This window comes from Astatotilapia calliptera, chromosome 1 (assembly GCF_900246225.1).
Source record: "Astatotilapia calliptera chromosome 1, fAstCal1.2, whole genome shotgun sequence".
In the NCBI taxonomy this organism is placed as follows: domain Eukaryota; kingdom Metazoa; phylum Chordata; class Actinopteri; order Cichliformes; family Cichlidae; genus Astatotilapia; species Astatotilapia calliptera.
In genome coordinates this window covers 5015028-5033188 of record NC_039302.1, presented here as the reverse complement: position 1 = coordinate 5033188, position 18161 = coordinate 5015028, and the positions used below count along the sequence as shown (strand labels likewise).

At 41.7% G+C, this 18161-nt stretch overlaps 1 protein-coding gene across 2 annotated transcripts in view; it reads left to right on the top strand.

The window, feature by feature from the left end:
- c1qtnf4 (C1q and TNF related 4) overlaps positions 1-14207 on the top strand; it is a 53741-nt gene extending 39534 nt beyond the window's left edge. Inside the window, exons 1-3 of one of the 2 annotated variants that reach the window (XM_026151773.1) lie at positions 9263-9379; positions 10666-11027; positions 12100-14207. In XM_026151773.1, the coding sequence (XP_026007558.1) occupies positions 10671-11027; positions 12100-12906 (1164 nt within the window). In that variant the 5' untranslated portion in view covers positions 9263-9379; positions 10666-10670 and the 3' untranslated portion in view covers positions 12907-14207. Of the gene's footprint in view, positions 1-9262; positions 9380-10665; positions 11028-12099 lie in introns of those variants that run through there. The other variant, XM_026151687.1, reaches the window with a different exon arrangement.
- The last annotated feature ends 3954 nt before the right edge of the window (positions 14208-18161 follow it).

The following is an 18161-nucleotide window of genomic DNA, read 5'->3' as shown; positions in this document are numbered from 1 at the left end:
AACTTCCTGCTAACTTCTAACTCAGTGAAATGTAATAAATTCCTTTTTCATGGATGCCTGGATGTTAAACTTAATTGTTTCACCTGGTAAAGCAGCAACGCTGATGATTTTATTAAAGATGAAAGAATTTCAGACTTTGGGACCTGAAGAAGATGGAGTTTAGGACCCAGATTATTCCGCGAGGCTCCTGACTACGGTAGCCGTAATGCTCCAACAATCCATCAAGCGGTGCGGCTTTGTAGCTTACCAACATTTTTTGACAGATATTTGACCACATAAAATCAGTTCGAGGTCAGTAAGGACAACCAGAATTCATACATAAGGCACACTGTCGATTTTTGAGAAAATAAAAGGATTTTAAGTGCACCTTATTGTCTGAAAAATATTGTAATATTTCCTGGGCCCTGTGGTTGATATTCTGCCTCTCTCCATTAAAATGAGACAACCATATAGATTACAGGCTGTTCCCTTCTTTGTAAGTGAGCACACTTACTGATTCAGGGCATGAAAGGATTATTTCCCCCACTGTTCATATAACCTTAACCACATTATATAGGGCAGAAACAAGCATGATTCAGATGTGTGAACCCACATGTGCACAAAAATATAACTTTAATCAGCACACACAGATAAATTCACACTCGCAGTCACACATTTCTTCTGATACACACCACCAACAACCCACGCAGCAGAGACTACACAAAAACGCACACCACCACCCACATGACAAAGTTATATAGGCCACATGAGCACGCACGCACAAACACACACACTATTACTGTATTTTAAATCCCCAGTAACCACTCAACAGCTAGATCCACTCCAAGAAATTCTGCCAGATTTGTTCATCGTTCTTCTCTTTCTCCACCTTTCCTCCATTTTCTCTCCCTCCTCTTGTCCTCCTTCTCTCTCCCATCTCAATCGTCAGGTATCGATCTGTTTCCAGGGAGGAGAAATCAGCCCTTCTCCTCCCTCTATTTTTAGACGCGGGGCATATCTCGGGGAGAACCACAACACGAGAGAAAATGGACTAGAAGCACCAACTCTACTGACAACACAAGATGGTGCTTAATCTGATGGCGAGCTGATATTAGAAAAGAATAAAGACAAAGCTCGTAAAGCAATGAACCTGCCAAGGATTCGCTGTCTCTGAGGACATTTGGTTCACTGCGGTGCAATCCATGACACCACACTGATATGCATTTGTAGTATTTTAACTAACTTCTACAAGAGAAATTCTCTGTGAGACTCTTTTAAAATCCTCTCTACAAACTCAAAAATGCATGAAGGTCAATCTAAGAATAAGGCTGGTTTTGAAATCCCCCACAGGCTGACCTTTGGAGACAAAGAGGAGTTTGGCTCACATGTTTCTGCTGTCTGAAAAACACACAGATATTTCTGTGTGTTCCTCAGTGTCTCTGCTTAATCTGTGGATCACAGAGAGTGTAGATATTAGAAATCACATGGTGAAAAAACTATTATTCAACTGAGTATGATAGCTTATGATTTTACCTCTACAAACAATCATTATGACCTTTTAAGAACAAACACAGATGAGTATTTAAAACCCCTTTGAATCCATCACATCTGTGCAAGCCCGTTTTATTTTCAACCCCATCGAACAACAAGATGAGACTTTTTGAGTAAAGCTACTTAGATTTGGGGAAACAATTTGTTCAGGGAGGCCATGAAATCAAGCTCAGCTGATTCTTTCTCTAACTGCTCTGCCTATAGTTGCTTACACCAACAAGCCACTTTGCAACCCACCTTAACCCAGTTCCTACTTTGATGACTTAAATTGAATGAATATCTTATCAGTTTTCACCAATGCCTACTATCAGTTTGGGGATCTTGGAGTTTTTCTTCTCCACCTCTCGCTCCATGTATGCACATATTGGCAAATACAAATGACTGCAGATGGTGGTTTTCTTGGCTAATGCACAAATCTCTGAATCTCTTGGGAAGATGGATGCCTTTTCAAATGCAGGATGCTTTGTGTTTTGTGTTTTAGCCATCAGAAAATACAGCAGCTCTGTAACACTCATGCTGTGTATACAGTGAACAGACACACAACCAGCTCTGTGCTGCTGCTTTATCACTCAGCTGAGTGGTGGGGAGTCCCGTACAGACAGTGATTGATCCCCTCTAGGATCAGAGCTCTTTTGATAAGATTGCTGCGACTGTCACTGAGGCATGCAACCTTTCATCTTCTGTGATAATGTTGATTTTCCAGCAAGGTGAAGGACTTGGAGTTAAACTGGCAGAACACAACAGTGCAAAAGCACATGATTCATACTCCATGTATTTTATGGCAAATACATTAATTACACAACTTGCTTTTGTAGTTAACCAAATGCCAAGAAGGTGGAAAACATTCATTAGGAAAAGAAGTTTCAAAAAATCTTCTGTCTGTATTTTGTCGTAGACTGTACAAAATACAGCTGGAGCCTCCACAGCTGCAAAATGAACTTTGACTCTTCCGCTACCATCTGCACTGTGTTTACTGTAACGGAAAGAAGAGGTGAGGTAATCCTGTACCTCCAGCACATTTGGTGTGTTGATGTTCAGTTGCAAATAGTTGAACACACACTAGTCTACCACTCTCAGGTATTCTGAAAGCTCATCCGGTATCCGGTAGCTGCAGATCCTGTTCTGAATATGAGATGCCACTGCCTATGTGTACAGGGGGCAGAGTGAAAAGGGAATAAGACACAGTTCCTTGCAGTGGCCGTCCAAACTTCTGTGTCTGACACAGTTTTAAATGTGAATGTGCTAGCGTACAGTAATCTGTGTTTAACGCAGTTCTGACCAGTGAGGAAATATCTCAGCTATAAGTGTTTCATGTTCTGCATCTGCGTTAAAAATCCAAGTTTATGCTTTTATTTTGATACATATAAGAAAACTATTCTGGAGGTCTTCAAAATAACACTCTGAAAGGATTAAGAGGTGTATCAATGTGCATGACAGTCATTCAGGACCAGTGTTGGGTAAGTTACTTTAAAAAAGTAATTAATTACTAATTACTAATTACTTAGTCAATATTGTATTTAAAATACTTATCTAATTACTGTGTCAGAAAAGTAACTTAATTACTAAATAAGTAATTTAACTAAATACTTCTTAAAATCCCTATAAACCTTGAATGGGCAAACAATAGAAATTAAACTCTTTAAATAATAAATACATTTTTTTTAAAGACGGAGACTCTACAGTACGCAGCGGTAGCATCTTTTCCACAATGTAGCCCGCAATCATTTTTTAAGCTCACCTTCAGACGCTTTCTGTGCTGCTGAAGTAAAATCACGTTTTGCCTGCTTAGCAGGAGTTGTCGCGGTGTTATCCATGGATGATGAACAAGGATCACTCAGAAGTGTTCGTCTATGCTCTCGTGTCAGGTGCTTCAGTAGATTACTCGTGCTATTAACAGCGGCCGATAGTTTTTTCTCCCCAAGACATAGCTTACATTTTACTGTAATGTTCTTGTCTGCTTGTTTCAGAAAAGTGAAGAGATGGGAATATGTCCATTTCATAAAACAGCCACTCGCTTCAGCCGAGTCCGACATCTTCCGCTTTAGAATACGACTATGCAGCAAACTGGTGCGAAATGACGCGCAGCTGCACTACAGCGGTGTTAAAGCAGCAGAGCTTACTTCTACGTTGTAAGTACATTGTAAGTAACTGTAATTAAAATACCTAAAAATGAACAGTAATTAGTTACTCTACTTTTTCAGTGGAAAAGTAATTTAATTACAGTACGCATTACACCCAACACTGTTCAGGACATTTTGAAATGTGCTGAAGACACTGGAGAAATCAAAGAGCATCATTTGGACAGCCCCTCCTGTCCTGTCCAGATGGATGTAGGCACGGTGGATTAGGTGTATCGCGGCAGCGCCAACTCGTACATCCGGTTGGTTGGCGAACTGAGTAATGAATCAGTCCCCGTGGATTTTCCCAGAACATGTTTCCTGGCACTTTGAAACAGCTAGTACTGACACGGATATTTGCATACCATGGAGTTTAAGAACTCACCGAATATCTGGACAACTACAGATAAACTACTGAGCAGTCTGAAGGCAAGACAAAAGAGGCAGTTTGATGGCAGCATTTACATGTTTGTTTGTTTGTTTTTTGCTTATTGTAATTTGTTTTTCATGTGTTCAGTTCCACCTGATTCTACAGTGTATGTAAACACAGCTCTGGCCTACTTCTGTTGTTGCCCTGAGACAAAAAGCCAGAAAACACAAACAGTATTTAAGGGGAATGAGGGTAGGAGATGTTTTACTCCAGTACATAGTAAATCCTCTGGCACATGGAAGAACAGACGTCTTTTGTTAAAAGGAACATATCCAGGACTCACTGGGACCATAACGGGATCTCCCAGTCTGCTCAGACTACTCAGTATTCCCCTCAGAAGAAGCTGCTGGACTCGTAAGCTGTTCAAAAAGGGAATTCTGGCTTCAGCCCAGTTAAATATAGAAATCGACGTATGAACAGACATTTGGAGATAAGTAACTAGTAAAAAGAAATAGTAAATAAGATTCATGGCAGTCAAATTCATTAGCTGATACATTTCCTCATATTATATCTGTCACAGCTGATGTTAGTCTGATGGCTTCCCTCAGTCTCTGTATTGGCCATCACAGCCGAGTGCTAGCAGTCACATTAAGTTAACATATGGTTTTATTTGCAGGAGGGTTAAACAGAGCTGTTGTCCTCTTGAAACAAGAGTAAACTCTAACGAGGTAATTAACTTGTGAAGCTGTTGAGCTTCAAGAATAACAAAAATATATTTCAGTAACATAACACTAAAGTAATTTCCACAAATTATTAATTTATTGTTACAGGTTTGGTTTCAGAACATATACACATCTATATTATGATCCAATAACTTATTGAACTTACACTTCTGACTGATAGATAACAAATTGCCTGTGACTTGGAGCCTATTTAATATTAGCAGCTTCACCAATTCTGCACAGTCTGTCTCGGCCTGTGGGGAAGCAAGAAATTAGAAACACAATTAACAGCAGAGTGAACAAATATGAAAGTCAGCTATCCCGTGATGACTGAGCCTCTGCAGGCAGCAGCCCCTATCTTCAGGCGTTTTGTTGCCAGATGGCAGATAACTCGTATCTGAGCCAATACTTCATCTTACTTGCAGTGCTTATTGTTTACAGACCTCTGGGCTTGCGGTACTTACATTAGTATTATTTATTTTTAACCTTAATACATTATGTCATTTTATTACTGCAGTAATCACTGGACACCCTGCTACTGAGTAAAACTACAACAACTAATCAAATGTCGTGGTATGCTACTCATCATGCTGTATAGCAAATGTTAGCATGCTACCATGCTCAGGCAGTTAACATGCTTAAAGGGGCTTTTGGCCAACAGGGATTACTGTGCTAGCACTACTGTGTTGTCCATATGACCGTCATACACTTTTACATGACAGAAACAGCAGTAGGTCTACTTTAACATCGACGTGTTAGCATATGTTCAGCTCAAAGTAGTGCTTTGCAGCATTGTTAGCTACACCTCAGTACAGCTAGCATAGCCATTTAGTGTTTTTCTGTTTGTTTCTGGTTAAAATGAAGAATATTCACTGCAGCACACACTGAGCAGCACATAGTCAAACACACTCAGTGTGTAACAGATATTGTTGTGTTATGCATACTAAAAAAGCTTGTACAATCAGATAATTGTAACCACACAATTACAATGCTCCGCGCATAATAATGTTAACACTAAACTTCAAGAAAGTCAGCCAAAGAGAAATATGCACCTGAGGTGCATTTTAACTATAGAACTGTGCAGGGCACTAGAAAGAGGCTCGTTAGTTACATTTTTTGAAAAAGTATCACCATGTACTCTTTATTCTTGAATGGACTTACTCAGCTCCATCCCGTTCTGTTGCTTCGCTCTGTGCTTTACTCCCATGGGTGCTCATTATGGAGGAAGTTTGTTTGATCTGTTCTTTTATTACTGTTTGAACCCGAAGCGTCTCTCTGCGGAGAATCAACATGACTAGTTAAAACTGCTGCCATTACATAGACAAACACTATTTTTTTAATGTAAGGTGCCATTATGTGAACAAGACTAACTACTGCATCATCTGCTTTTTTAAGACTGTTATGATTCATAAAGGAAAATTATGATATCTGCAGCACTATTTGCTTTCTCAGAAAAGATTTCTCTCTCTGCTGCAATGGGACGAGTAATCACACAGAAGTGATCAGTTGTGCCTCGGTGCCTTAAGTACAATTAACCACTATAATTAGTTTCCATTTAAAGAGGTCGATTTAGTATAGCCATACAAGAAGAACATTTAGTTTCACCAGTAAATAACTTTCAAAGATTACAAGTTATAGAGAACCATATAATATACAACACTTTGCACATTAGATGAGGTAAGACGCCACAATGCCGGTTTGTCATGAGAACAAATTCTAATCAATAACAGCCAGTAAAAATCCCAGCAGAACAAAATATACGGACCTATTTCCTGCTTCATATAAGTTATATACACCGATCAGCCATAACATCATGATTTCATGCATGTGAAGTGAATAACGCTGATTATCTCTTCATTCTGTTCCCTTCTGTTGGGGAGGACATGACCTTTGTGTCCTCAAAGTTAATGTGTTAGAAAACTGGACAAGCTTAAGCAGTCAAAACGTTATCCCCAGTCAGTGTGTGTGCTGTGTACATGCAGCCTGTATGTATGAACCTGTTTTAAGTCTTATAGTTTCCACTTTTCTCACCAGTTAGGCATGCAAACCTGTTACACTACTGCAAAATTGTTGCACAAAGTAATGGTGTGTTTACTGTGTTTGGTTTGACAGTGAATGTTAGTCTGTGCGTCTAAGCTTGTGCATTTAACCCAAGTAAAAACATGCAGTTCATAAAACCATTTCCAAAAGAACAAGAACACTGTGTAAGAGTGTAAATTAAAACATAATGCAGTGGAATATAATGTGACCAAAAGTGTGTGAGACTCTAAGAATGATAGTCTGGCCCTCGGGTGGAACTGTACTAAAGGGATTCTGTCATGGAAATCTCTGCATGGGCTCAGGAACACTTCTAGAAATCACTGTCTATGTTTGCCCACAAATCTGCATCATGCATGTGTGAGCACTGCTGAAACACTGCTGTCGTCTCTGCGCCAAACTGTAAGCTGACTGGAGCAAAGTGGAAAACTGTTCTGTGGTCACACACTTTTTTATTATTTTGCGTTATCTGGACTGAAGAGGAGATGGACAGTTTATAATCAGTACAAGTTCAGCAGCCTTCATCTGTGATGATAATCAGGTGTGTTAGTGCCTGTGGAACTGGATCTGGAGAGGCAGCATCAATGCTAAAGGTACATACAGCCTTGTCTATGTCAGCAGAACAAAGACAAAAACTGCACACTGCAATTTTTACAACAGCATGGCGGGGTAACTGAGCTGCCTGCAGCCCAGACCGTTCACCAATAAAAAATATTTGGAGCATTATGAAATGAAAGACACGGCAAAGAAGATCCAGTCAAGAATCAGAAAAGAACGAGTCGACATTCGTCTCCCAAAAGCAGCCGGTATCCCTGATTTTCCCAGATGTTTACGGACTGTCGTCAGTAGAAGGGATGCTACACGTTCGTAAACATGGCCCAGCTTCAGATGTGTTGCTGTCAACAAAATCAAAAGCACCTATTTTCTAACTGAAATGGTACATTTTCTCAATTGAAACATTTGATTTGCTGTCTGTGTTCTACTGTAAATAAAATCTTTGCATTCTGTTTCTATTTGTATTTTCCACAGCATGCCAGCTTTCTGCAGTTGTGATGCTGAACATATGTGCAATGCTGTCGTCTGGGTTGGTAGGCAGATTAGCCTTGTCAGGTCACCAGTAAAAGATCCATCATAAAATATGATATAAAAATATGCAGACATTTGGTTTAACAAAATAAGCAGCATCCAGAAGTCCAGAGTGCCTTCCTCTGCAAAAATAACCTGTGAGACGGGAGAAACCTGCAGTGTGGTCGGGAAATGTTACTCACTTTTAATTTGTCTTGTAAGATACACTGCACTCAATTTCTTCATGGAGCAGGACCGTCAGTCATTCCAGTTCAAACTGACCTTGACCTAACCTAACAGTTACCATGGAAACCACAGCCAAATCTAGAGGAAACTTTACAACAATGCTGCAAACTAACCAGCTCCACATCCTGCACTTATATAATCTGTCAACATTTGCAAAATAAAACAATAACTGAGATATGTCACAGTGTAAAAAATGAATCTGACAGTATGGATTAACCACTTATCTCTAAATGTTTCATTTAATGAGTTTCATGTTTATTGTTTTATTTTTTTATCAGCTATAGTGTTTAAAATAAATGAATGGTACCTACGTGAGGGCCTGGGAGGGAGTATAACACCAGAACCTTAAGAGCACAGCAGCACCTTCGCTATGAGAGCATTCACAGCTACAGTACAGAGAGCCAGTAGCAGCATCAGGTGACTCAAGTATTGATTTTGGGGGGGGGGGAGTGTGTGACAGGGTTTATGACTATATAAACCTTCTGATACCTCACTGTCACTTGTCATAAAACTCCACCGTCTGCTCACAATTTGAATTAGAGTTCAGATTCTTCTGATTGTGTGAAATACTGAAGCATATTGTTGACACAACTGCATCTAATTTTCTTCATATTCTCTAACGTTCTGCATTGTTTGTTTTGTGAGTGGATGGTTGTTATATGTAATAAGTCCAAATGTAAAACTAAGGTGGTGATCATGTATTCGCTGTGCTGAACATGGAGACCACTCCCCCGAGTCTCTGCTCCTTACATGTTAAGCCTCGTCCTTTTGTTCTGACAAGCTTTCAGAGCCCTGCAGCTCCACCTGTGTGTGTGTGTGTGTGTGTGTGTGTGTGTGTGTGTGTGTGTGTGTGTGTGTGTGTGTGTGTGTGTGTGTGTGTGTGTGTGTGTGTGTGTGTGTGTCTACTTCCTGTTGGTTCACTGGGGGAGGACAATAAGACAATGAAAGCGCTTGTCGCTGCTAATAAAGAACACAATACCTCCTTTACTGAGCACGAACTGCTTGAGTGATTCAAACCCTGCTCTGGGACTGCGTGTTTTTCTTTCATTGAAAAGCTTTTTTTGTTGTCGTTTTTGATGTGCAAATGTGTAGTTGCTCCACTGTATGGGGGTCGGGTTTGTCCAGTGTGGTTCTAATGTTGATACAAATATGTGCCTCCACTGTGCAAATGACAGATGTGGCTGAAATGACTGCACGGTCTGTCATGACCAGGAAGGGGCAGCTTCTCTGACTGCAGAAGAAAACCTGATTGTAATGAAGTCGACAAGAAAGTGATGCTTTGGCTTCTCCAGGTTTGTCCACTTATTACAGTAACAGTGTTACTGAAGGCAAGATTATATTTATTTTGTAAATTATAAAGGATAAAAACACAGGGTGTGATTCAGAGCTTGTGTCAGGCAGTCGTGCTGTGACAGACGAGTTGCTACCATATGAGAGTGAAGTGTTCCTCAGCTTCTAAGACAGGCCAAAAATTCGGCTTGGTTTTTAAAACTGATCTAGATGGCAGTGGACAAAAAGCTCAGCTTGATGGAGCAATGTCATCTTTCATATGCAGTAAATGGCCTTTGCTTAACAGTTGAAGCTCAGTTATTTATTATTGTCCATAATTCTCTACGATGGACATTTTTGTCAGGTGATGTTTTGAGTTGGTGCTAAATTTCAGGAAGTTTCTGCTGGTTCAAGTGTGCCGACAACACTGACTCAGTGAGAGTAGCTCAGGTACATCCAGGAGGTCAGTGACTGCCTCAAGGGCAGTGACAGCAGCAAAGCAAGGCTGCGACAGCACGTAAGCAGCATCCATCCATTTACAGGTGTGTGTGTGCGTGTGTGTGTGTGTGTGTGTGTGTGTGTGTGTGTGTGTGTGTGTGTGTGTGTGTGTGTGTGTGTGTGTGTGTGTGTGTGTGCATTCACATTCACATCTTTGGGCAGTTTAGGATCACCAATTATCTGAATCCTACCAACTACGTGTCTCTGAGATGAGGGATGGAGAGAGAACTCACACAGGTACGAGGCAAACACTTTCAGGTGTGAGGCAGTGGTGTTAGCCACCACGTTACTGTGTTGCCATGGTGATGATTAAGAAACCATCGACAGAAAAAAACTAGTCCAACTCTTCTCCACAGAAATGGGTTCTGGTTTATCTCCATTTATCTCCATGTGCTAGTTCACTATGAGCATTGGTATATCAAATCATGTGAAGGGGACGAATACGATGCTGTGGAAATTAATGAAACAACCGTTACAAATGTTCCAGCCACTAAGCAGCAAGATAAATGAACACAAGGCTTCAGGCAGCTGGAGCTGATGTGCTGTTTAAGCAGATTGAACACAACAGGGTTATTTATTAAATCCCACTCGGAATCATGGAGTAAGACAAGGCAGCAAGGGAAATTCCATATCCTAACTTCCCTGTCACGTATTGATTATACACTGCTGTTTGCCAAGTGATCCATGGAAACCTTTCTATGATAGACTGTCACAAAAACCGCAGCTAGGACTGAAACTCTGAGATGTGTGACTGAAACTTTGCAAACCTGTATTTGAGGTAAACGTGTCCCTTCTTTCTTTCTGTCTACAGATAAGATGCTGCTCCCAGCCGGCCTGTTGATTGTCCTGCTGTGCCTGAGTCACATGGGCAGTGCGTGGGGTTTCGCCCGTCTGCTTGATGATGTAGAGCTGCGCTCAGCTTTCTCGGTCGCTCGCACCAGCAGCATGGAAGGTGGACCAAAGATGACGGTAACCTTTGACGCTGTTTACGTCAACATCGGTGGGGACTTTGATGCCAAGTCTGGTCTGTTCCGCTGTCGTATCCCTGGAGCCTACTACTTTTCCTTCACCGTGGGAAAGTTTCCACATAAGGACCTGTCTGTGATGCTGATGAAAAACAGGAATGAGGTGCAGGCCATTGTGTATGAAGAAAATGCAGGGGAGGAGAGGAAGGTACGCTTCAGAGCTTCAATCTTATTTGTTTTTATGTACAGAAAGCTGCTAGCGGCCAAATCTTATAATCCAGTAGTGCTTTACATGTTCAGCAGGTATTACTGGTTAGGATTACTACACTTGGAGGATGAGACTGACCTAAACTTTTATCCCCTTGTCAAAGTGGGTAATAAACACCCCGGTATCTCTCTCTTGTCAGTGACTGAGCGGAAATGCACCAAGCCCTAATACACCTCTGCTTATTATAATAAAGTGACTGTTTTTTAACTTTGGAGCCTGCTTCAGGTTTTTATGGAAGTGAGCTCCAGCTCCACAGTTAGTACTTTGACTGGCCACAACATTAAATAATCTACCTTACATTGTGCTTATACACACAGCTGGCCCAGCAGGACACGGTTAAAGAAGCTCCGAGTGCAGATCTGTCAGGCACTGGGACTTTGGGACTTTGCTTTGTGAAGTGAAATTCCTGACACTGAGAACTGTACTGAAGGTGTCCTGGGCTAAGATCCCCCAGCATGAATCTGTTGTGTTTTTTAGTGCTCAGTCAGAATCAAGAAGACTGGGTCAGGGTCTCTGGCTCTGTTTCATGTGCCTCAGCTGTCCTGAGGGCACGCTCTCCTACTGGGTGAAGCCATGCACACCTTCTGGTATATTCCAGTGGCATGCACATGAATGTCAGACCCAGAGGTTTCCCAGCAGATCATTGCATTTCATGCACATTTAAAAAATGCAAAAGCTTCTAATCTAATCAAGCTACCAGATTTCCCAAAATATGGAACTTCAATAACCTTTAAACAGGCCCCGGCACTTTATAGAGACATCTTATAATTGATTGAATCAATCTCTCTCGATGTGTGTTTTTTCTCCCCATATTTACAGCGCTCTTTTATGATGTCAGAGGTTGTGGTAGCACTCACAGAGGGTGTGTTTGTGTGGGGATGGGAATGAGATCAGATCAGAGCGGATTATTCCGTCCAATGAAAGGCTGTGTGACAGGATCATGTGTTTGTTGTTGATGTGAAACAGGCCTCGGTATGACTACACCGGCATAACAGTCTGCATCATTCCTCAGGTGCAGAGCCAGAGTGTCATGTTGCAGCTGGAGTTCGGGGACACTGTCTGGCTCCGTCTCCATGGCGACCCTCGCTACGCGCTGTACAGCAACACCGGACACTACACCACCTTCAATGGTTACCTTGTGTACCCCGATGTCTACGGCTACCAAACGCACCACCATCACCACCAGCAGCACGCCGACTCCGAGCAGCCACTGCAAGACAACATCCCACTGCCGAGCGACAACCAGGCCACGGATCATGTCAGACCCGGAATGACGGATGGGGAGAAGGAGCCGCAAATGAAAGAGGAAGAAGAGGAGGAGGAGGACGAAGAGGATGACCAGAGATCTGCTTTCTCGGTGGGGCGCACCCAAAGCATTGTGGGCGTGAACCAACTGGGCATGCCGCAACACCAGCCGGTGAGCTTCGACACTGCATTTGTTAACATAGGGGAAGACTTCAACGTGACAGAGGGAGTGTTCACCTGCCGCATTCCCGGGGCGTACTATTTCTCCTTCAACGTGGGCAAGATGCCACAGAAGACACTGTCCGTCAAACTGATGAAGAACCGCCTGGAAGTGCAAGCGATGATCTATGACGATAGCCAAGGTGAGAAAGCTCTGCAAAGCCAGAGTTTGATGCTGTCACTTAAACCAGGGGACACAGTCTGGCTCTACTCCCACCAGAGAGATGGATTCGGTGCCTACAGCAACCACGCCAAGTACATCACTTTTACCGGCTTCCTGGTATACCCAGATTTTCCTGCTGCCGCCACCACCAATACTGCCACCAGCCAATCATATGCAGACAAGAAACCCTAGCTGCAGCACCTTGACTAGGCACCGAACATTTCTGGAGGAATTCATATAAGATGGAAAAGTCTCAGATTTCACAGAAAGTACTGGGGAGCTGTACTCCAAATGAATGCTGCTTTGTGGCTGTCTTTCTGCTTCATATGAATTCCTTCACAAAGTCACAGCGACCCGGACTGAGTGCAGCGCTTACAACAAAATCAATGTTCAGCCAGTGGCTTCCCAGGATATGATGTTGGCAGATGTGAATATTTAACTCTTTAATGAAAGTTCAGTGGTTATCACCCACTCATTCCTGTGTTAGCTCATCAGTTAGCGTCCATGTCTTTTATACAGCTCAAAAGCAGAGTGGGATTCAGAAATGCTCTGTGATATACTGTTAATGATTATTATATGATTGGATGGATATTGGGACAATATGGTGGACTGCTAAGGTGGAATGCTAGCAAGCTAACTTCTAAGTTGGGCAACAAAGATAGGTTAGCGAGCTGCATGTGCGGTCACAGATATCTGATAATTAATGCCAGCTGTTAGAAAGTCACTCACAAACACTGAATCCAAGGCGGTGCAATAAACACAGCAAGTTATTTTTTAGACAGCAGCAATGAAAATGCCCCAAAAGACAGTTTCACTTCTCGCTATAAAGACAAAGATAAAAAACTGAACCTAACTCTACACCTGCGTATTTCTGCTGCACTGAAACTGAGTTGTTTCCGTTGTCAGGCCCAAGTGGCTCATAGATTTGGCTTTGTTAGCTTCTTTTTTAGACGAGGCTGCTGCTCGTTGCCGCTTGATGACATTAAGTTGTTGACAAATAAACACATATGTTACTTGCCAACTACATTGCTAGATTAAGTGATTAAATGAGGCGACTTTAGTTAAAGTGTTATATGATTATTTAATGTTGACAGTTGGCCGGTGCGTACCACAGTACATCGTCCTTGTAAAGTCTTTATATTTGATTGCATTTTGAACATAAGATCTTGCTCTGAAGAGAAACTTGTAAGCATGTTTTGATAAATGTGCACTAAACGTCCTGTGTAATGTACTGCAGAATTATAAGGGAAGGGTTAAACTGCAAAACGATGTACTTAATTCCATTACATTGAGCAAAATGAAAATTCAAACTGCATGCACACTTCAGTCTGACCTGTAGACATAAAGCTGTGGTAGATAATCACTGAATTTTTCATTTTTTTGAGCAAAATATTCCTCCAAGTGCATTTGTTACCCTCGTCCAAGGTGTTTCTGCTTGTAAAGTGTCTTTACTTTCTTTGTCTATAGAGGCATGTAAATTGATATGAAATTTGTGTGTTTTGTGTCAAAATTAGTCTTTTTTTTTTTTAAGTTTGGTGTTTCTCGCCCAAATATCAGCCGCAGGAGGAGCAGAGCGCGACGGGAACAAACTGACGTAGCTGTAGAAATGTGCAGACTCCATATCCATCCGACTGTTGACCACATGCCACCTCTGAGCCTGCAGGGATCTGGACCTTAATTTGATTTCTAATTCTAGCGGCACTTAATTCATGTCTTCAGAACCACTGTGGGGAAAATGTAATTGCTTCTCCCGGCAGCTATAATATGCATGTCTGTTTAATTTCACGCCGCAGGGGAAACGATGATGCTGTTCAAGTTGTGATGAACCTTGACTTTATGAAATCACCTTCTCTGTTGGAAAGGCAACATGTGAAATCATACTTCACTTTTACTGAACATTTACATTTTTATTACAGTTAACTGGCTATAAATTCACAGGAATGAGGTTCTCATATAACCAACGATCAAAACCAGGGGTGTCCACCTCCAGGCCTCGAGGGCCGGTGTCCTGCAGGATTTAGATCTCACCCTGGGTCAGTACACCTGAATCACATGATTAGTTCATTCCCAGGCCTCTGGAGAACTTCAGGACATGTTGAGGAGGTCATTTAGCCATTTGAATCAGCTGTGTTGGATCAAGGACACATCGAAAACATCCAGGACACCGGCCCTCGAGGCCTGGAGGTGGACACCCCTGATCTAAACACACCAGTGTATAAAAAATGCAAACCTGCTTCCTGAAGACTAAAATAACAAATCAACATTAGTTTCATTAATCAGTATTTTGGTGGTACTGACAGCATAAATGGCTGTGCAATTATAAAAGGTTGCCCAGTGTCGAACCCACACTGAATTATTATCCCATTTTGCTTAACAGCTCACTCTCACAGCAAACAACAGAGTCTGTGCTCGTGTGCATTTAACCCAACACAGTTTCCTCAATAGAGGAAATAGAGACTGACTGGCATTCATCAGGTGGAGAGAAGTGGTGCTCCACCTGAGCAGTGGTGGTGTTCATGTACATCTGCTGCAGGTGCAGCTGCTTTTGTGTCCAACCAGACACTACAGTCCAATCACTTCCAAAATCCCTCTTTTATTATTTGGATAAGCAGAATCTTTCAAATCAAGGCAAATATTCTGCCTAAATTCAAGCAAACTTTTTTTTTTTAAATTGTTAGAGTCAACAACAAATTAAACGTGAAGAAAAAAGATAGAAAGCTTTTGTCCCCTAGCAACAAAATCTGTTATTAGTATCAAAAGTTAAAAAGGCCATTAACAAAACATTTCACATTAAATACCAGAGGCCTTGACTTTGCTTTCTTTTAGCTTTTATCAGATCGCTCAAGATATAATTTTCCTCTTGTAAAGCTGTGGGTGGAGAAGTTCACACTTAAATAAGACATAAGCTATGATGTCCACATCATAACCAGCGAATCAGAGATCTCGGACAACTGCCGATCCTGAGCCACACAGAAAAATCTCTATTAATTAATTAGCCCAGGAAACTTGTGTATAAACACTTCCTCTTGCTCCAGTGAAGTGCATTCAGACTGAAGCACCACAGCAGGGGTAATGATCGCGTGGGTAGCCACGCTTCAGTTGGCAGGCTGAATAGCAGTGAATGTTGCAGCCAATACACGTAACTCCTAAAATAATCCAAACAGCCACGCTATTAATAAACTAGATGCCCGTTAACCACACTGCGGTCCTGCCAGTTTTACCGGCCCTTGGAGCGCCGCAATGGTGAAAAATTCATTGGAAGGAAACATAAACAGTGGGCTGGTGCAAAGTCATTTGGACTGATTAGGAAAAAATACAAGCTGCATTATAAGAAGCATGCAACCCTTCATGTATCCCTGAATTCTGACTATCCCTCATCTGGCAGTAATGTGATTAATTGCTAATATTAAGAGCAGAAATTTCTAACCACACACACCGTGGCAAAGGAGGAGACAGAAATGAGAGTGTGCAGCAGCAGGAAGTTACATCAAATGGACCAAGGTCTTTAAAACTGGGCTTTAAAATTATGAAAACCTGAAAAGATAAACCTGAAAATGTTCCTAAACGACAGCGTTAGAGTAGTGGAAAGTAAAAAGAAAAGTCTTTGCTTCATTGTCACATCTTTTGGGCACAGGAGAAATGATTTTGCACCAGCTGATCTCCGGCTTCAGGTGGCTCCACATTCACAGTCTCACTAATCCACAATTTCCTGTCCTTTACGGGCTGCACTCACTTCTGAGAAATTCAGAAAAATATGCCTTTTTTTTTAACAGTATGAAATTACACTGTGAGCGTGGCTCATTGCAGATATATTCTGTCACAGTCTAACACTCAGTGAGGAGGAGTGCACACAGGTGGAACGCCTCAGTTCAGCTTTCAGAACCGTGACCAGTCTGCAAAGGTGTCCAGAAATCCTGCACCAAACTCGTGTGATGCATGCATTTAAGTGAAAAACATGAAAAAGATACTTTGTCACGATTGCAGAGCAGCTTCACAGACCCACTCGATGCCTGCTGTGTACTTTTCTTGATTAGTGACTTATCTGTATAGTAACTGACGATATGTTGGATGTTTCGGGTCTGTGCTTCTCTGTTTCTGATAATCCCCAATGGAAGACTGTGTATTAGTAAATATGTGGCACAGACATGGGTCGAAATGTGCTCGCTTTCTGGAACAGCATCATTTTACTCGGCATGATTGAAACTGAAACTGTGACCCTGCTTATGGGGAAAGAGGGCTCAGTTTGACCCACAGCCTGTCTGCAGTAGTCTGCCTCACGTTGACTCTTTAAAGTGTTTCGAGTATTTTTTATTTGTAAAATGAATGCTTCAATGAAGATGTTTGACAAAATAAAAAATAAACATAAAGGTTTGAGTGTCATTCTGACTGCGATGAAAGACATTCCAGCTTTATATTCAGTGCTGCAGCGCCACCTGCTGGCTAAATTTAGTGTTTGAAATTTGAAAAGACTTCAGTGGTCACAAACAAAAAGTTTGTTTCATGTTTGGCTTTCACGTTAGCCATAGTTTAAAACGTCTGGTTTCATTTTTTTCGGTTGTGTGTTTGTATGTGTGTTTGGGGGGGGGGGGCGGGGGGGGGGTATGAAGTTCATAACAGACACTGCAATGTAAAAACTATAATCACAGTCACATGAACATCCTAGCCTCGGTAAACATTTGGAGACAACTTTGACCAACCACACAGACTTTTTCACTCACTCACAGTTTGTTAGTTTTCTCTTTTATCAACTTGCTAAAGCTGCTGCCTCGGTAGGAACAGTTTATTTGGGGCCCATAATACACAGCGTCCCCCAGTTTAGTTACCTCGGGTTGGTCCCTTATTTCCCCTTATTCAGCACAGATTTGATGCTGGATGCCCTCGTGTCAGGAACACATCGGGAACAAAAGGATGCTGCGTCATTTGTTAGAAATTAACATTTTCTACCTACCCAGGGCTGAACTTAAGAAAACTCTGAAAATCAAAGGGAAGGAAATGCAGCACGTTAGCTCATTTTGCCAAAAGAACAATTCTGAAACTCAAATAGTGTCAGTAGTTTGTATGGCCCCCATGTGGTTGCATGCATGCCTGACAATGTTGGGACATGCTCCTAATGAGACAACCGATGGAGTGATTCCTCCCAGACCAAAACCAGTGAAAAAACACAGAAGTTGAGGTCAGCAACTGAGGTGCCAAAATTTTAGTTTTTTTTCCTTTTTGTTTGAATTCCCCCAGGTCGATATTCTGCTGCTCATGATTCCAACATGAATGTAAATTCTTTAAGGACTTATTTTGAAAAATTAAACAAAATAAGGCTTTGTGCATTATTGGGTTTACTTTTAAAAACATTTTCCCAGTTTATGGTGAAAGTGACAGGTCTGTACCCCTCTGTCAAATCCTTTCAGATACTTTTTTCATCAACTGGAAGAAAAAAAAGCCACAATATTCCA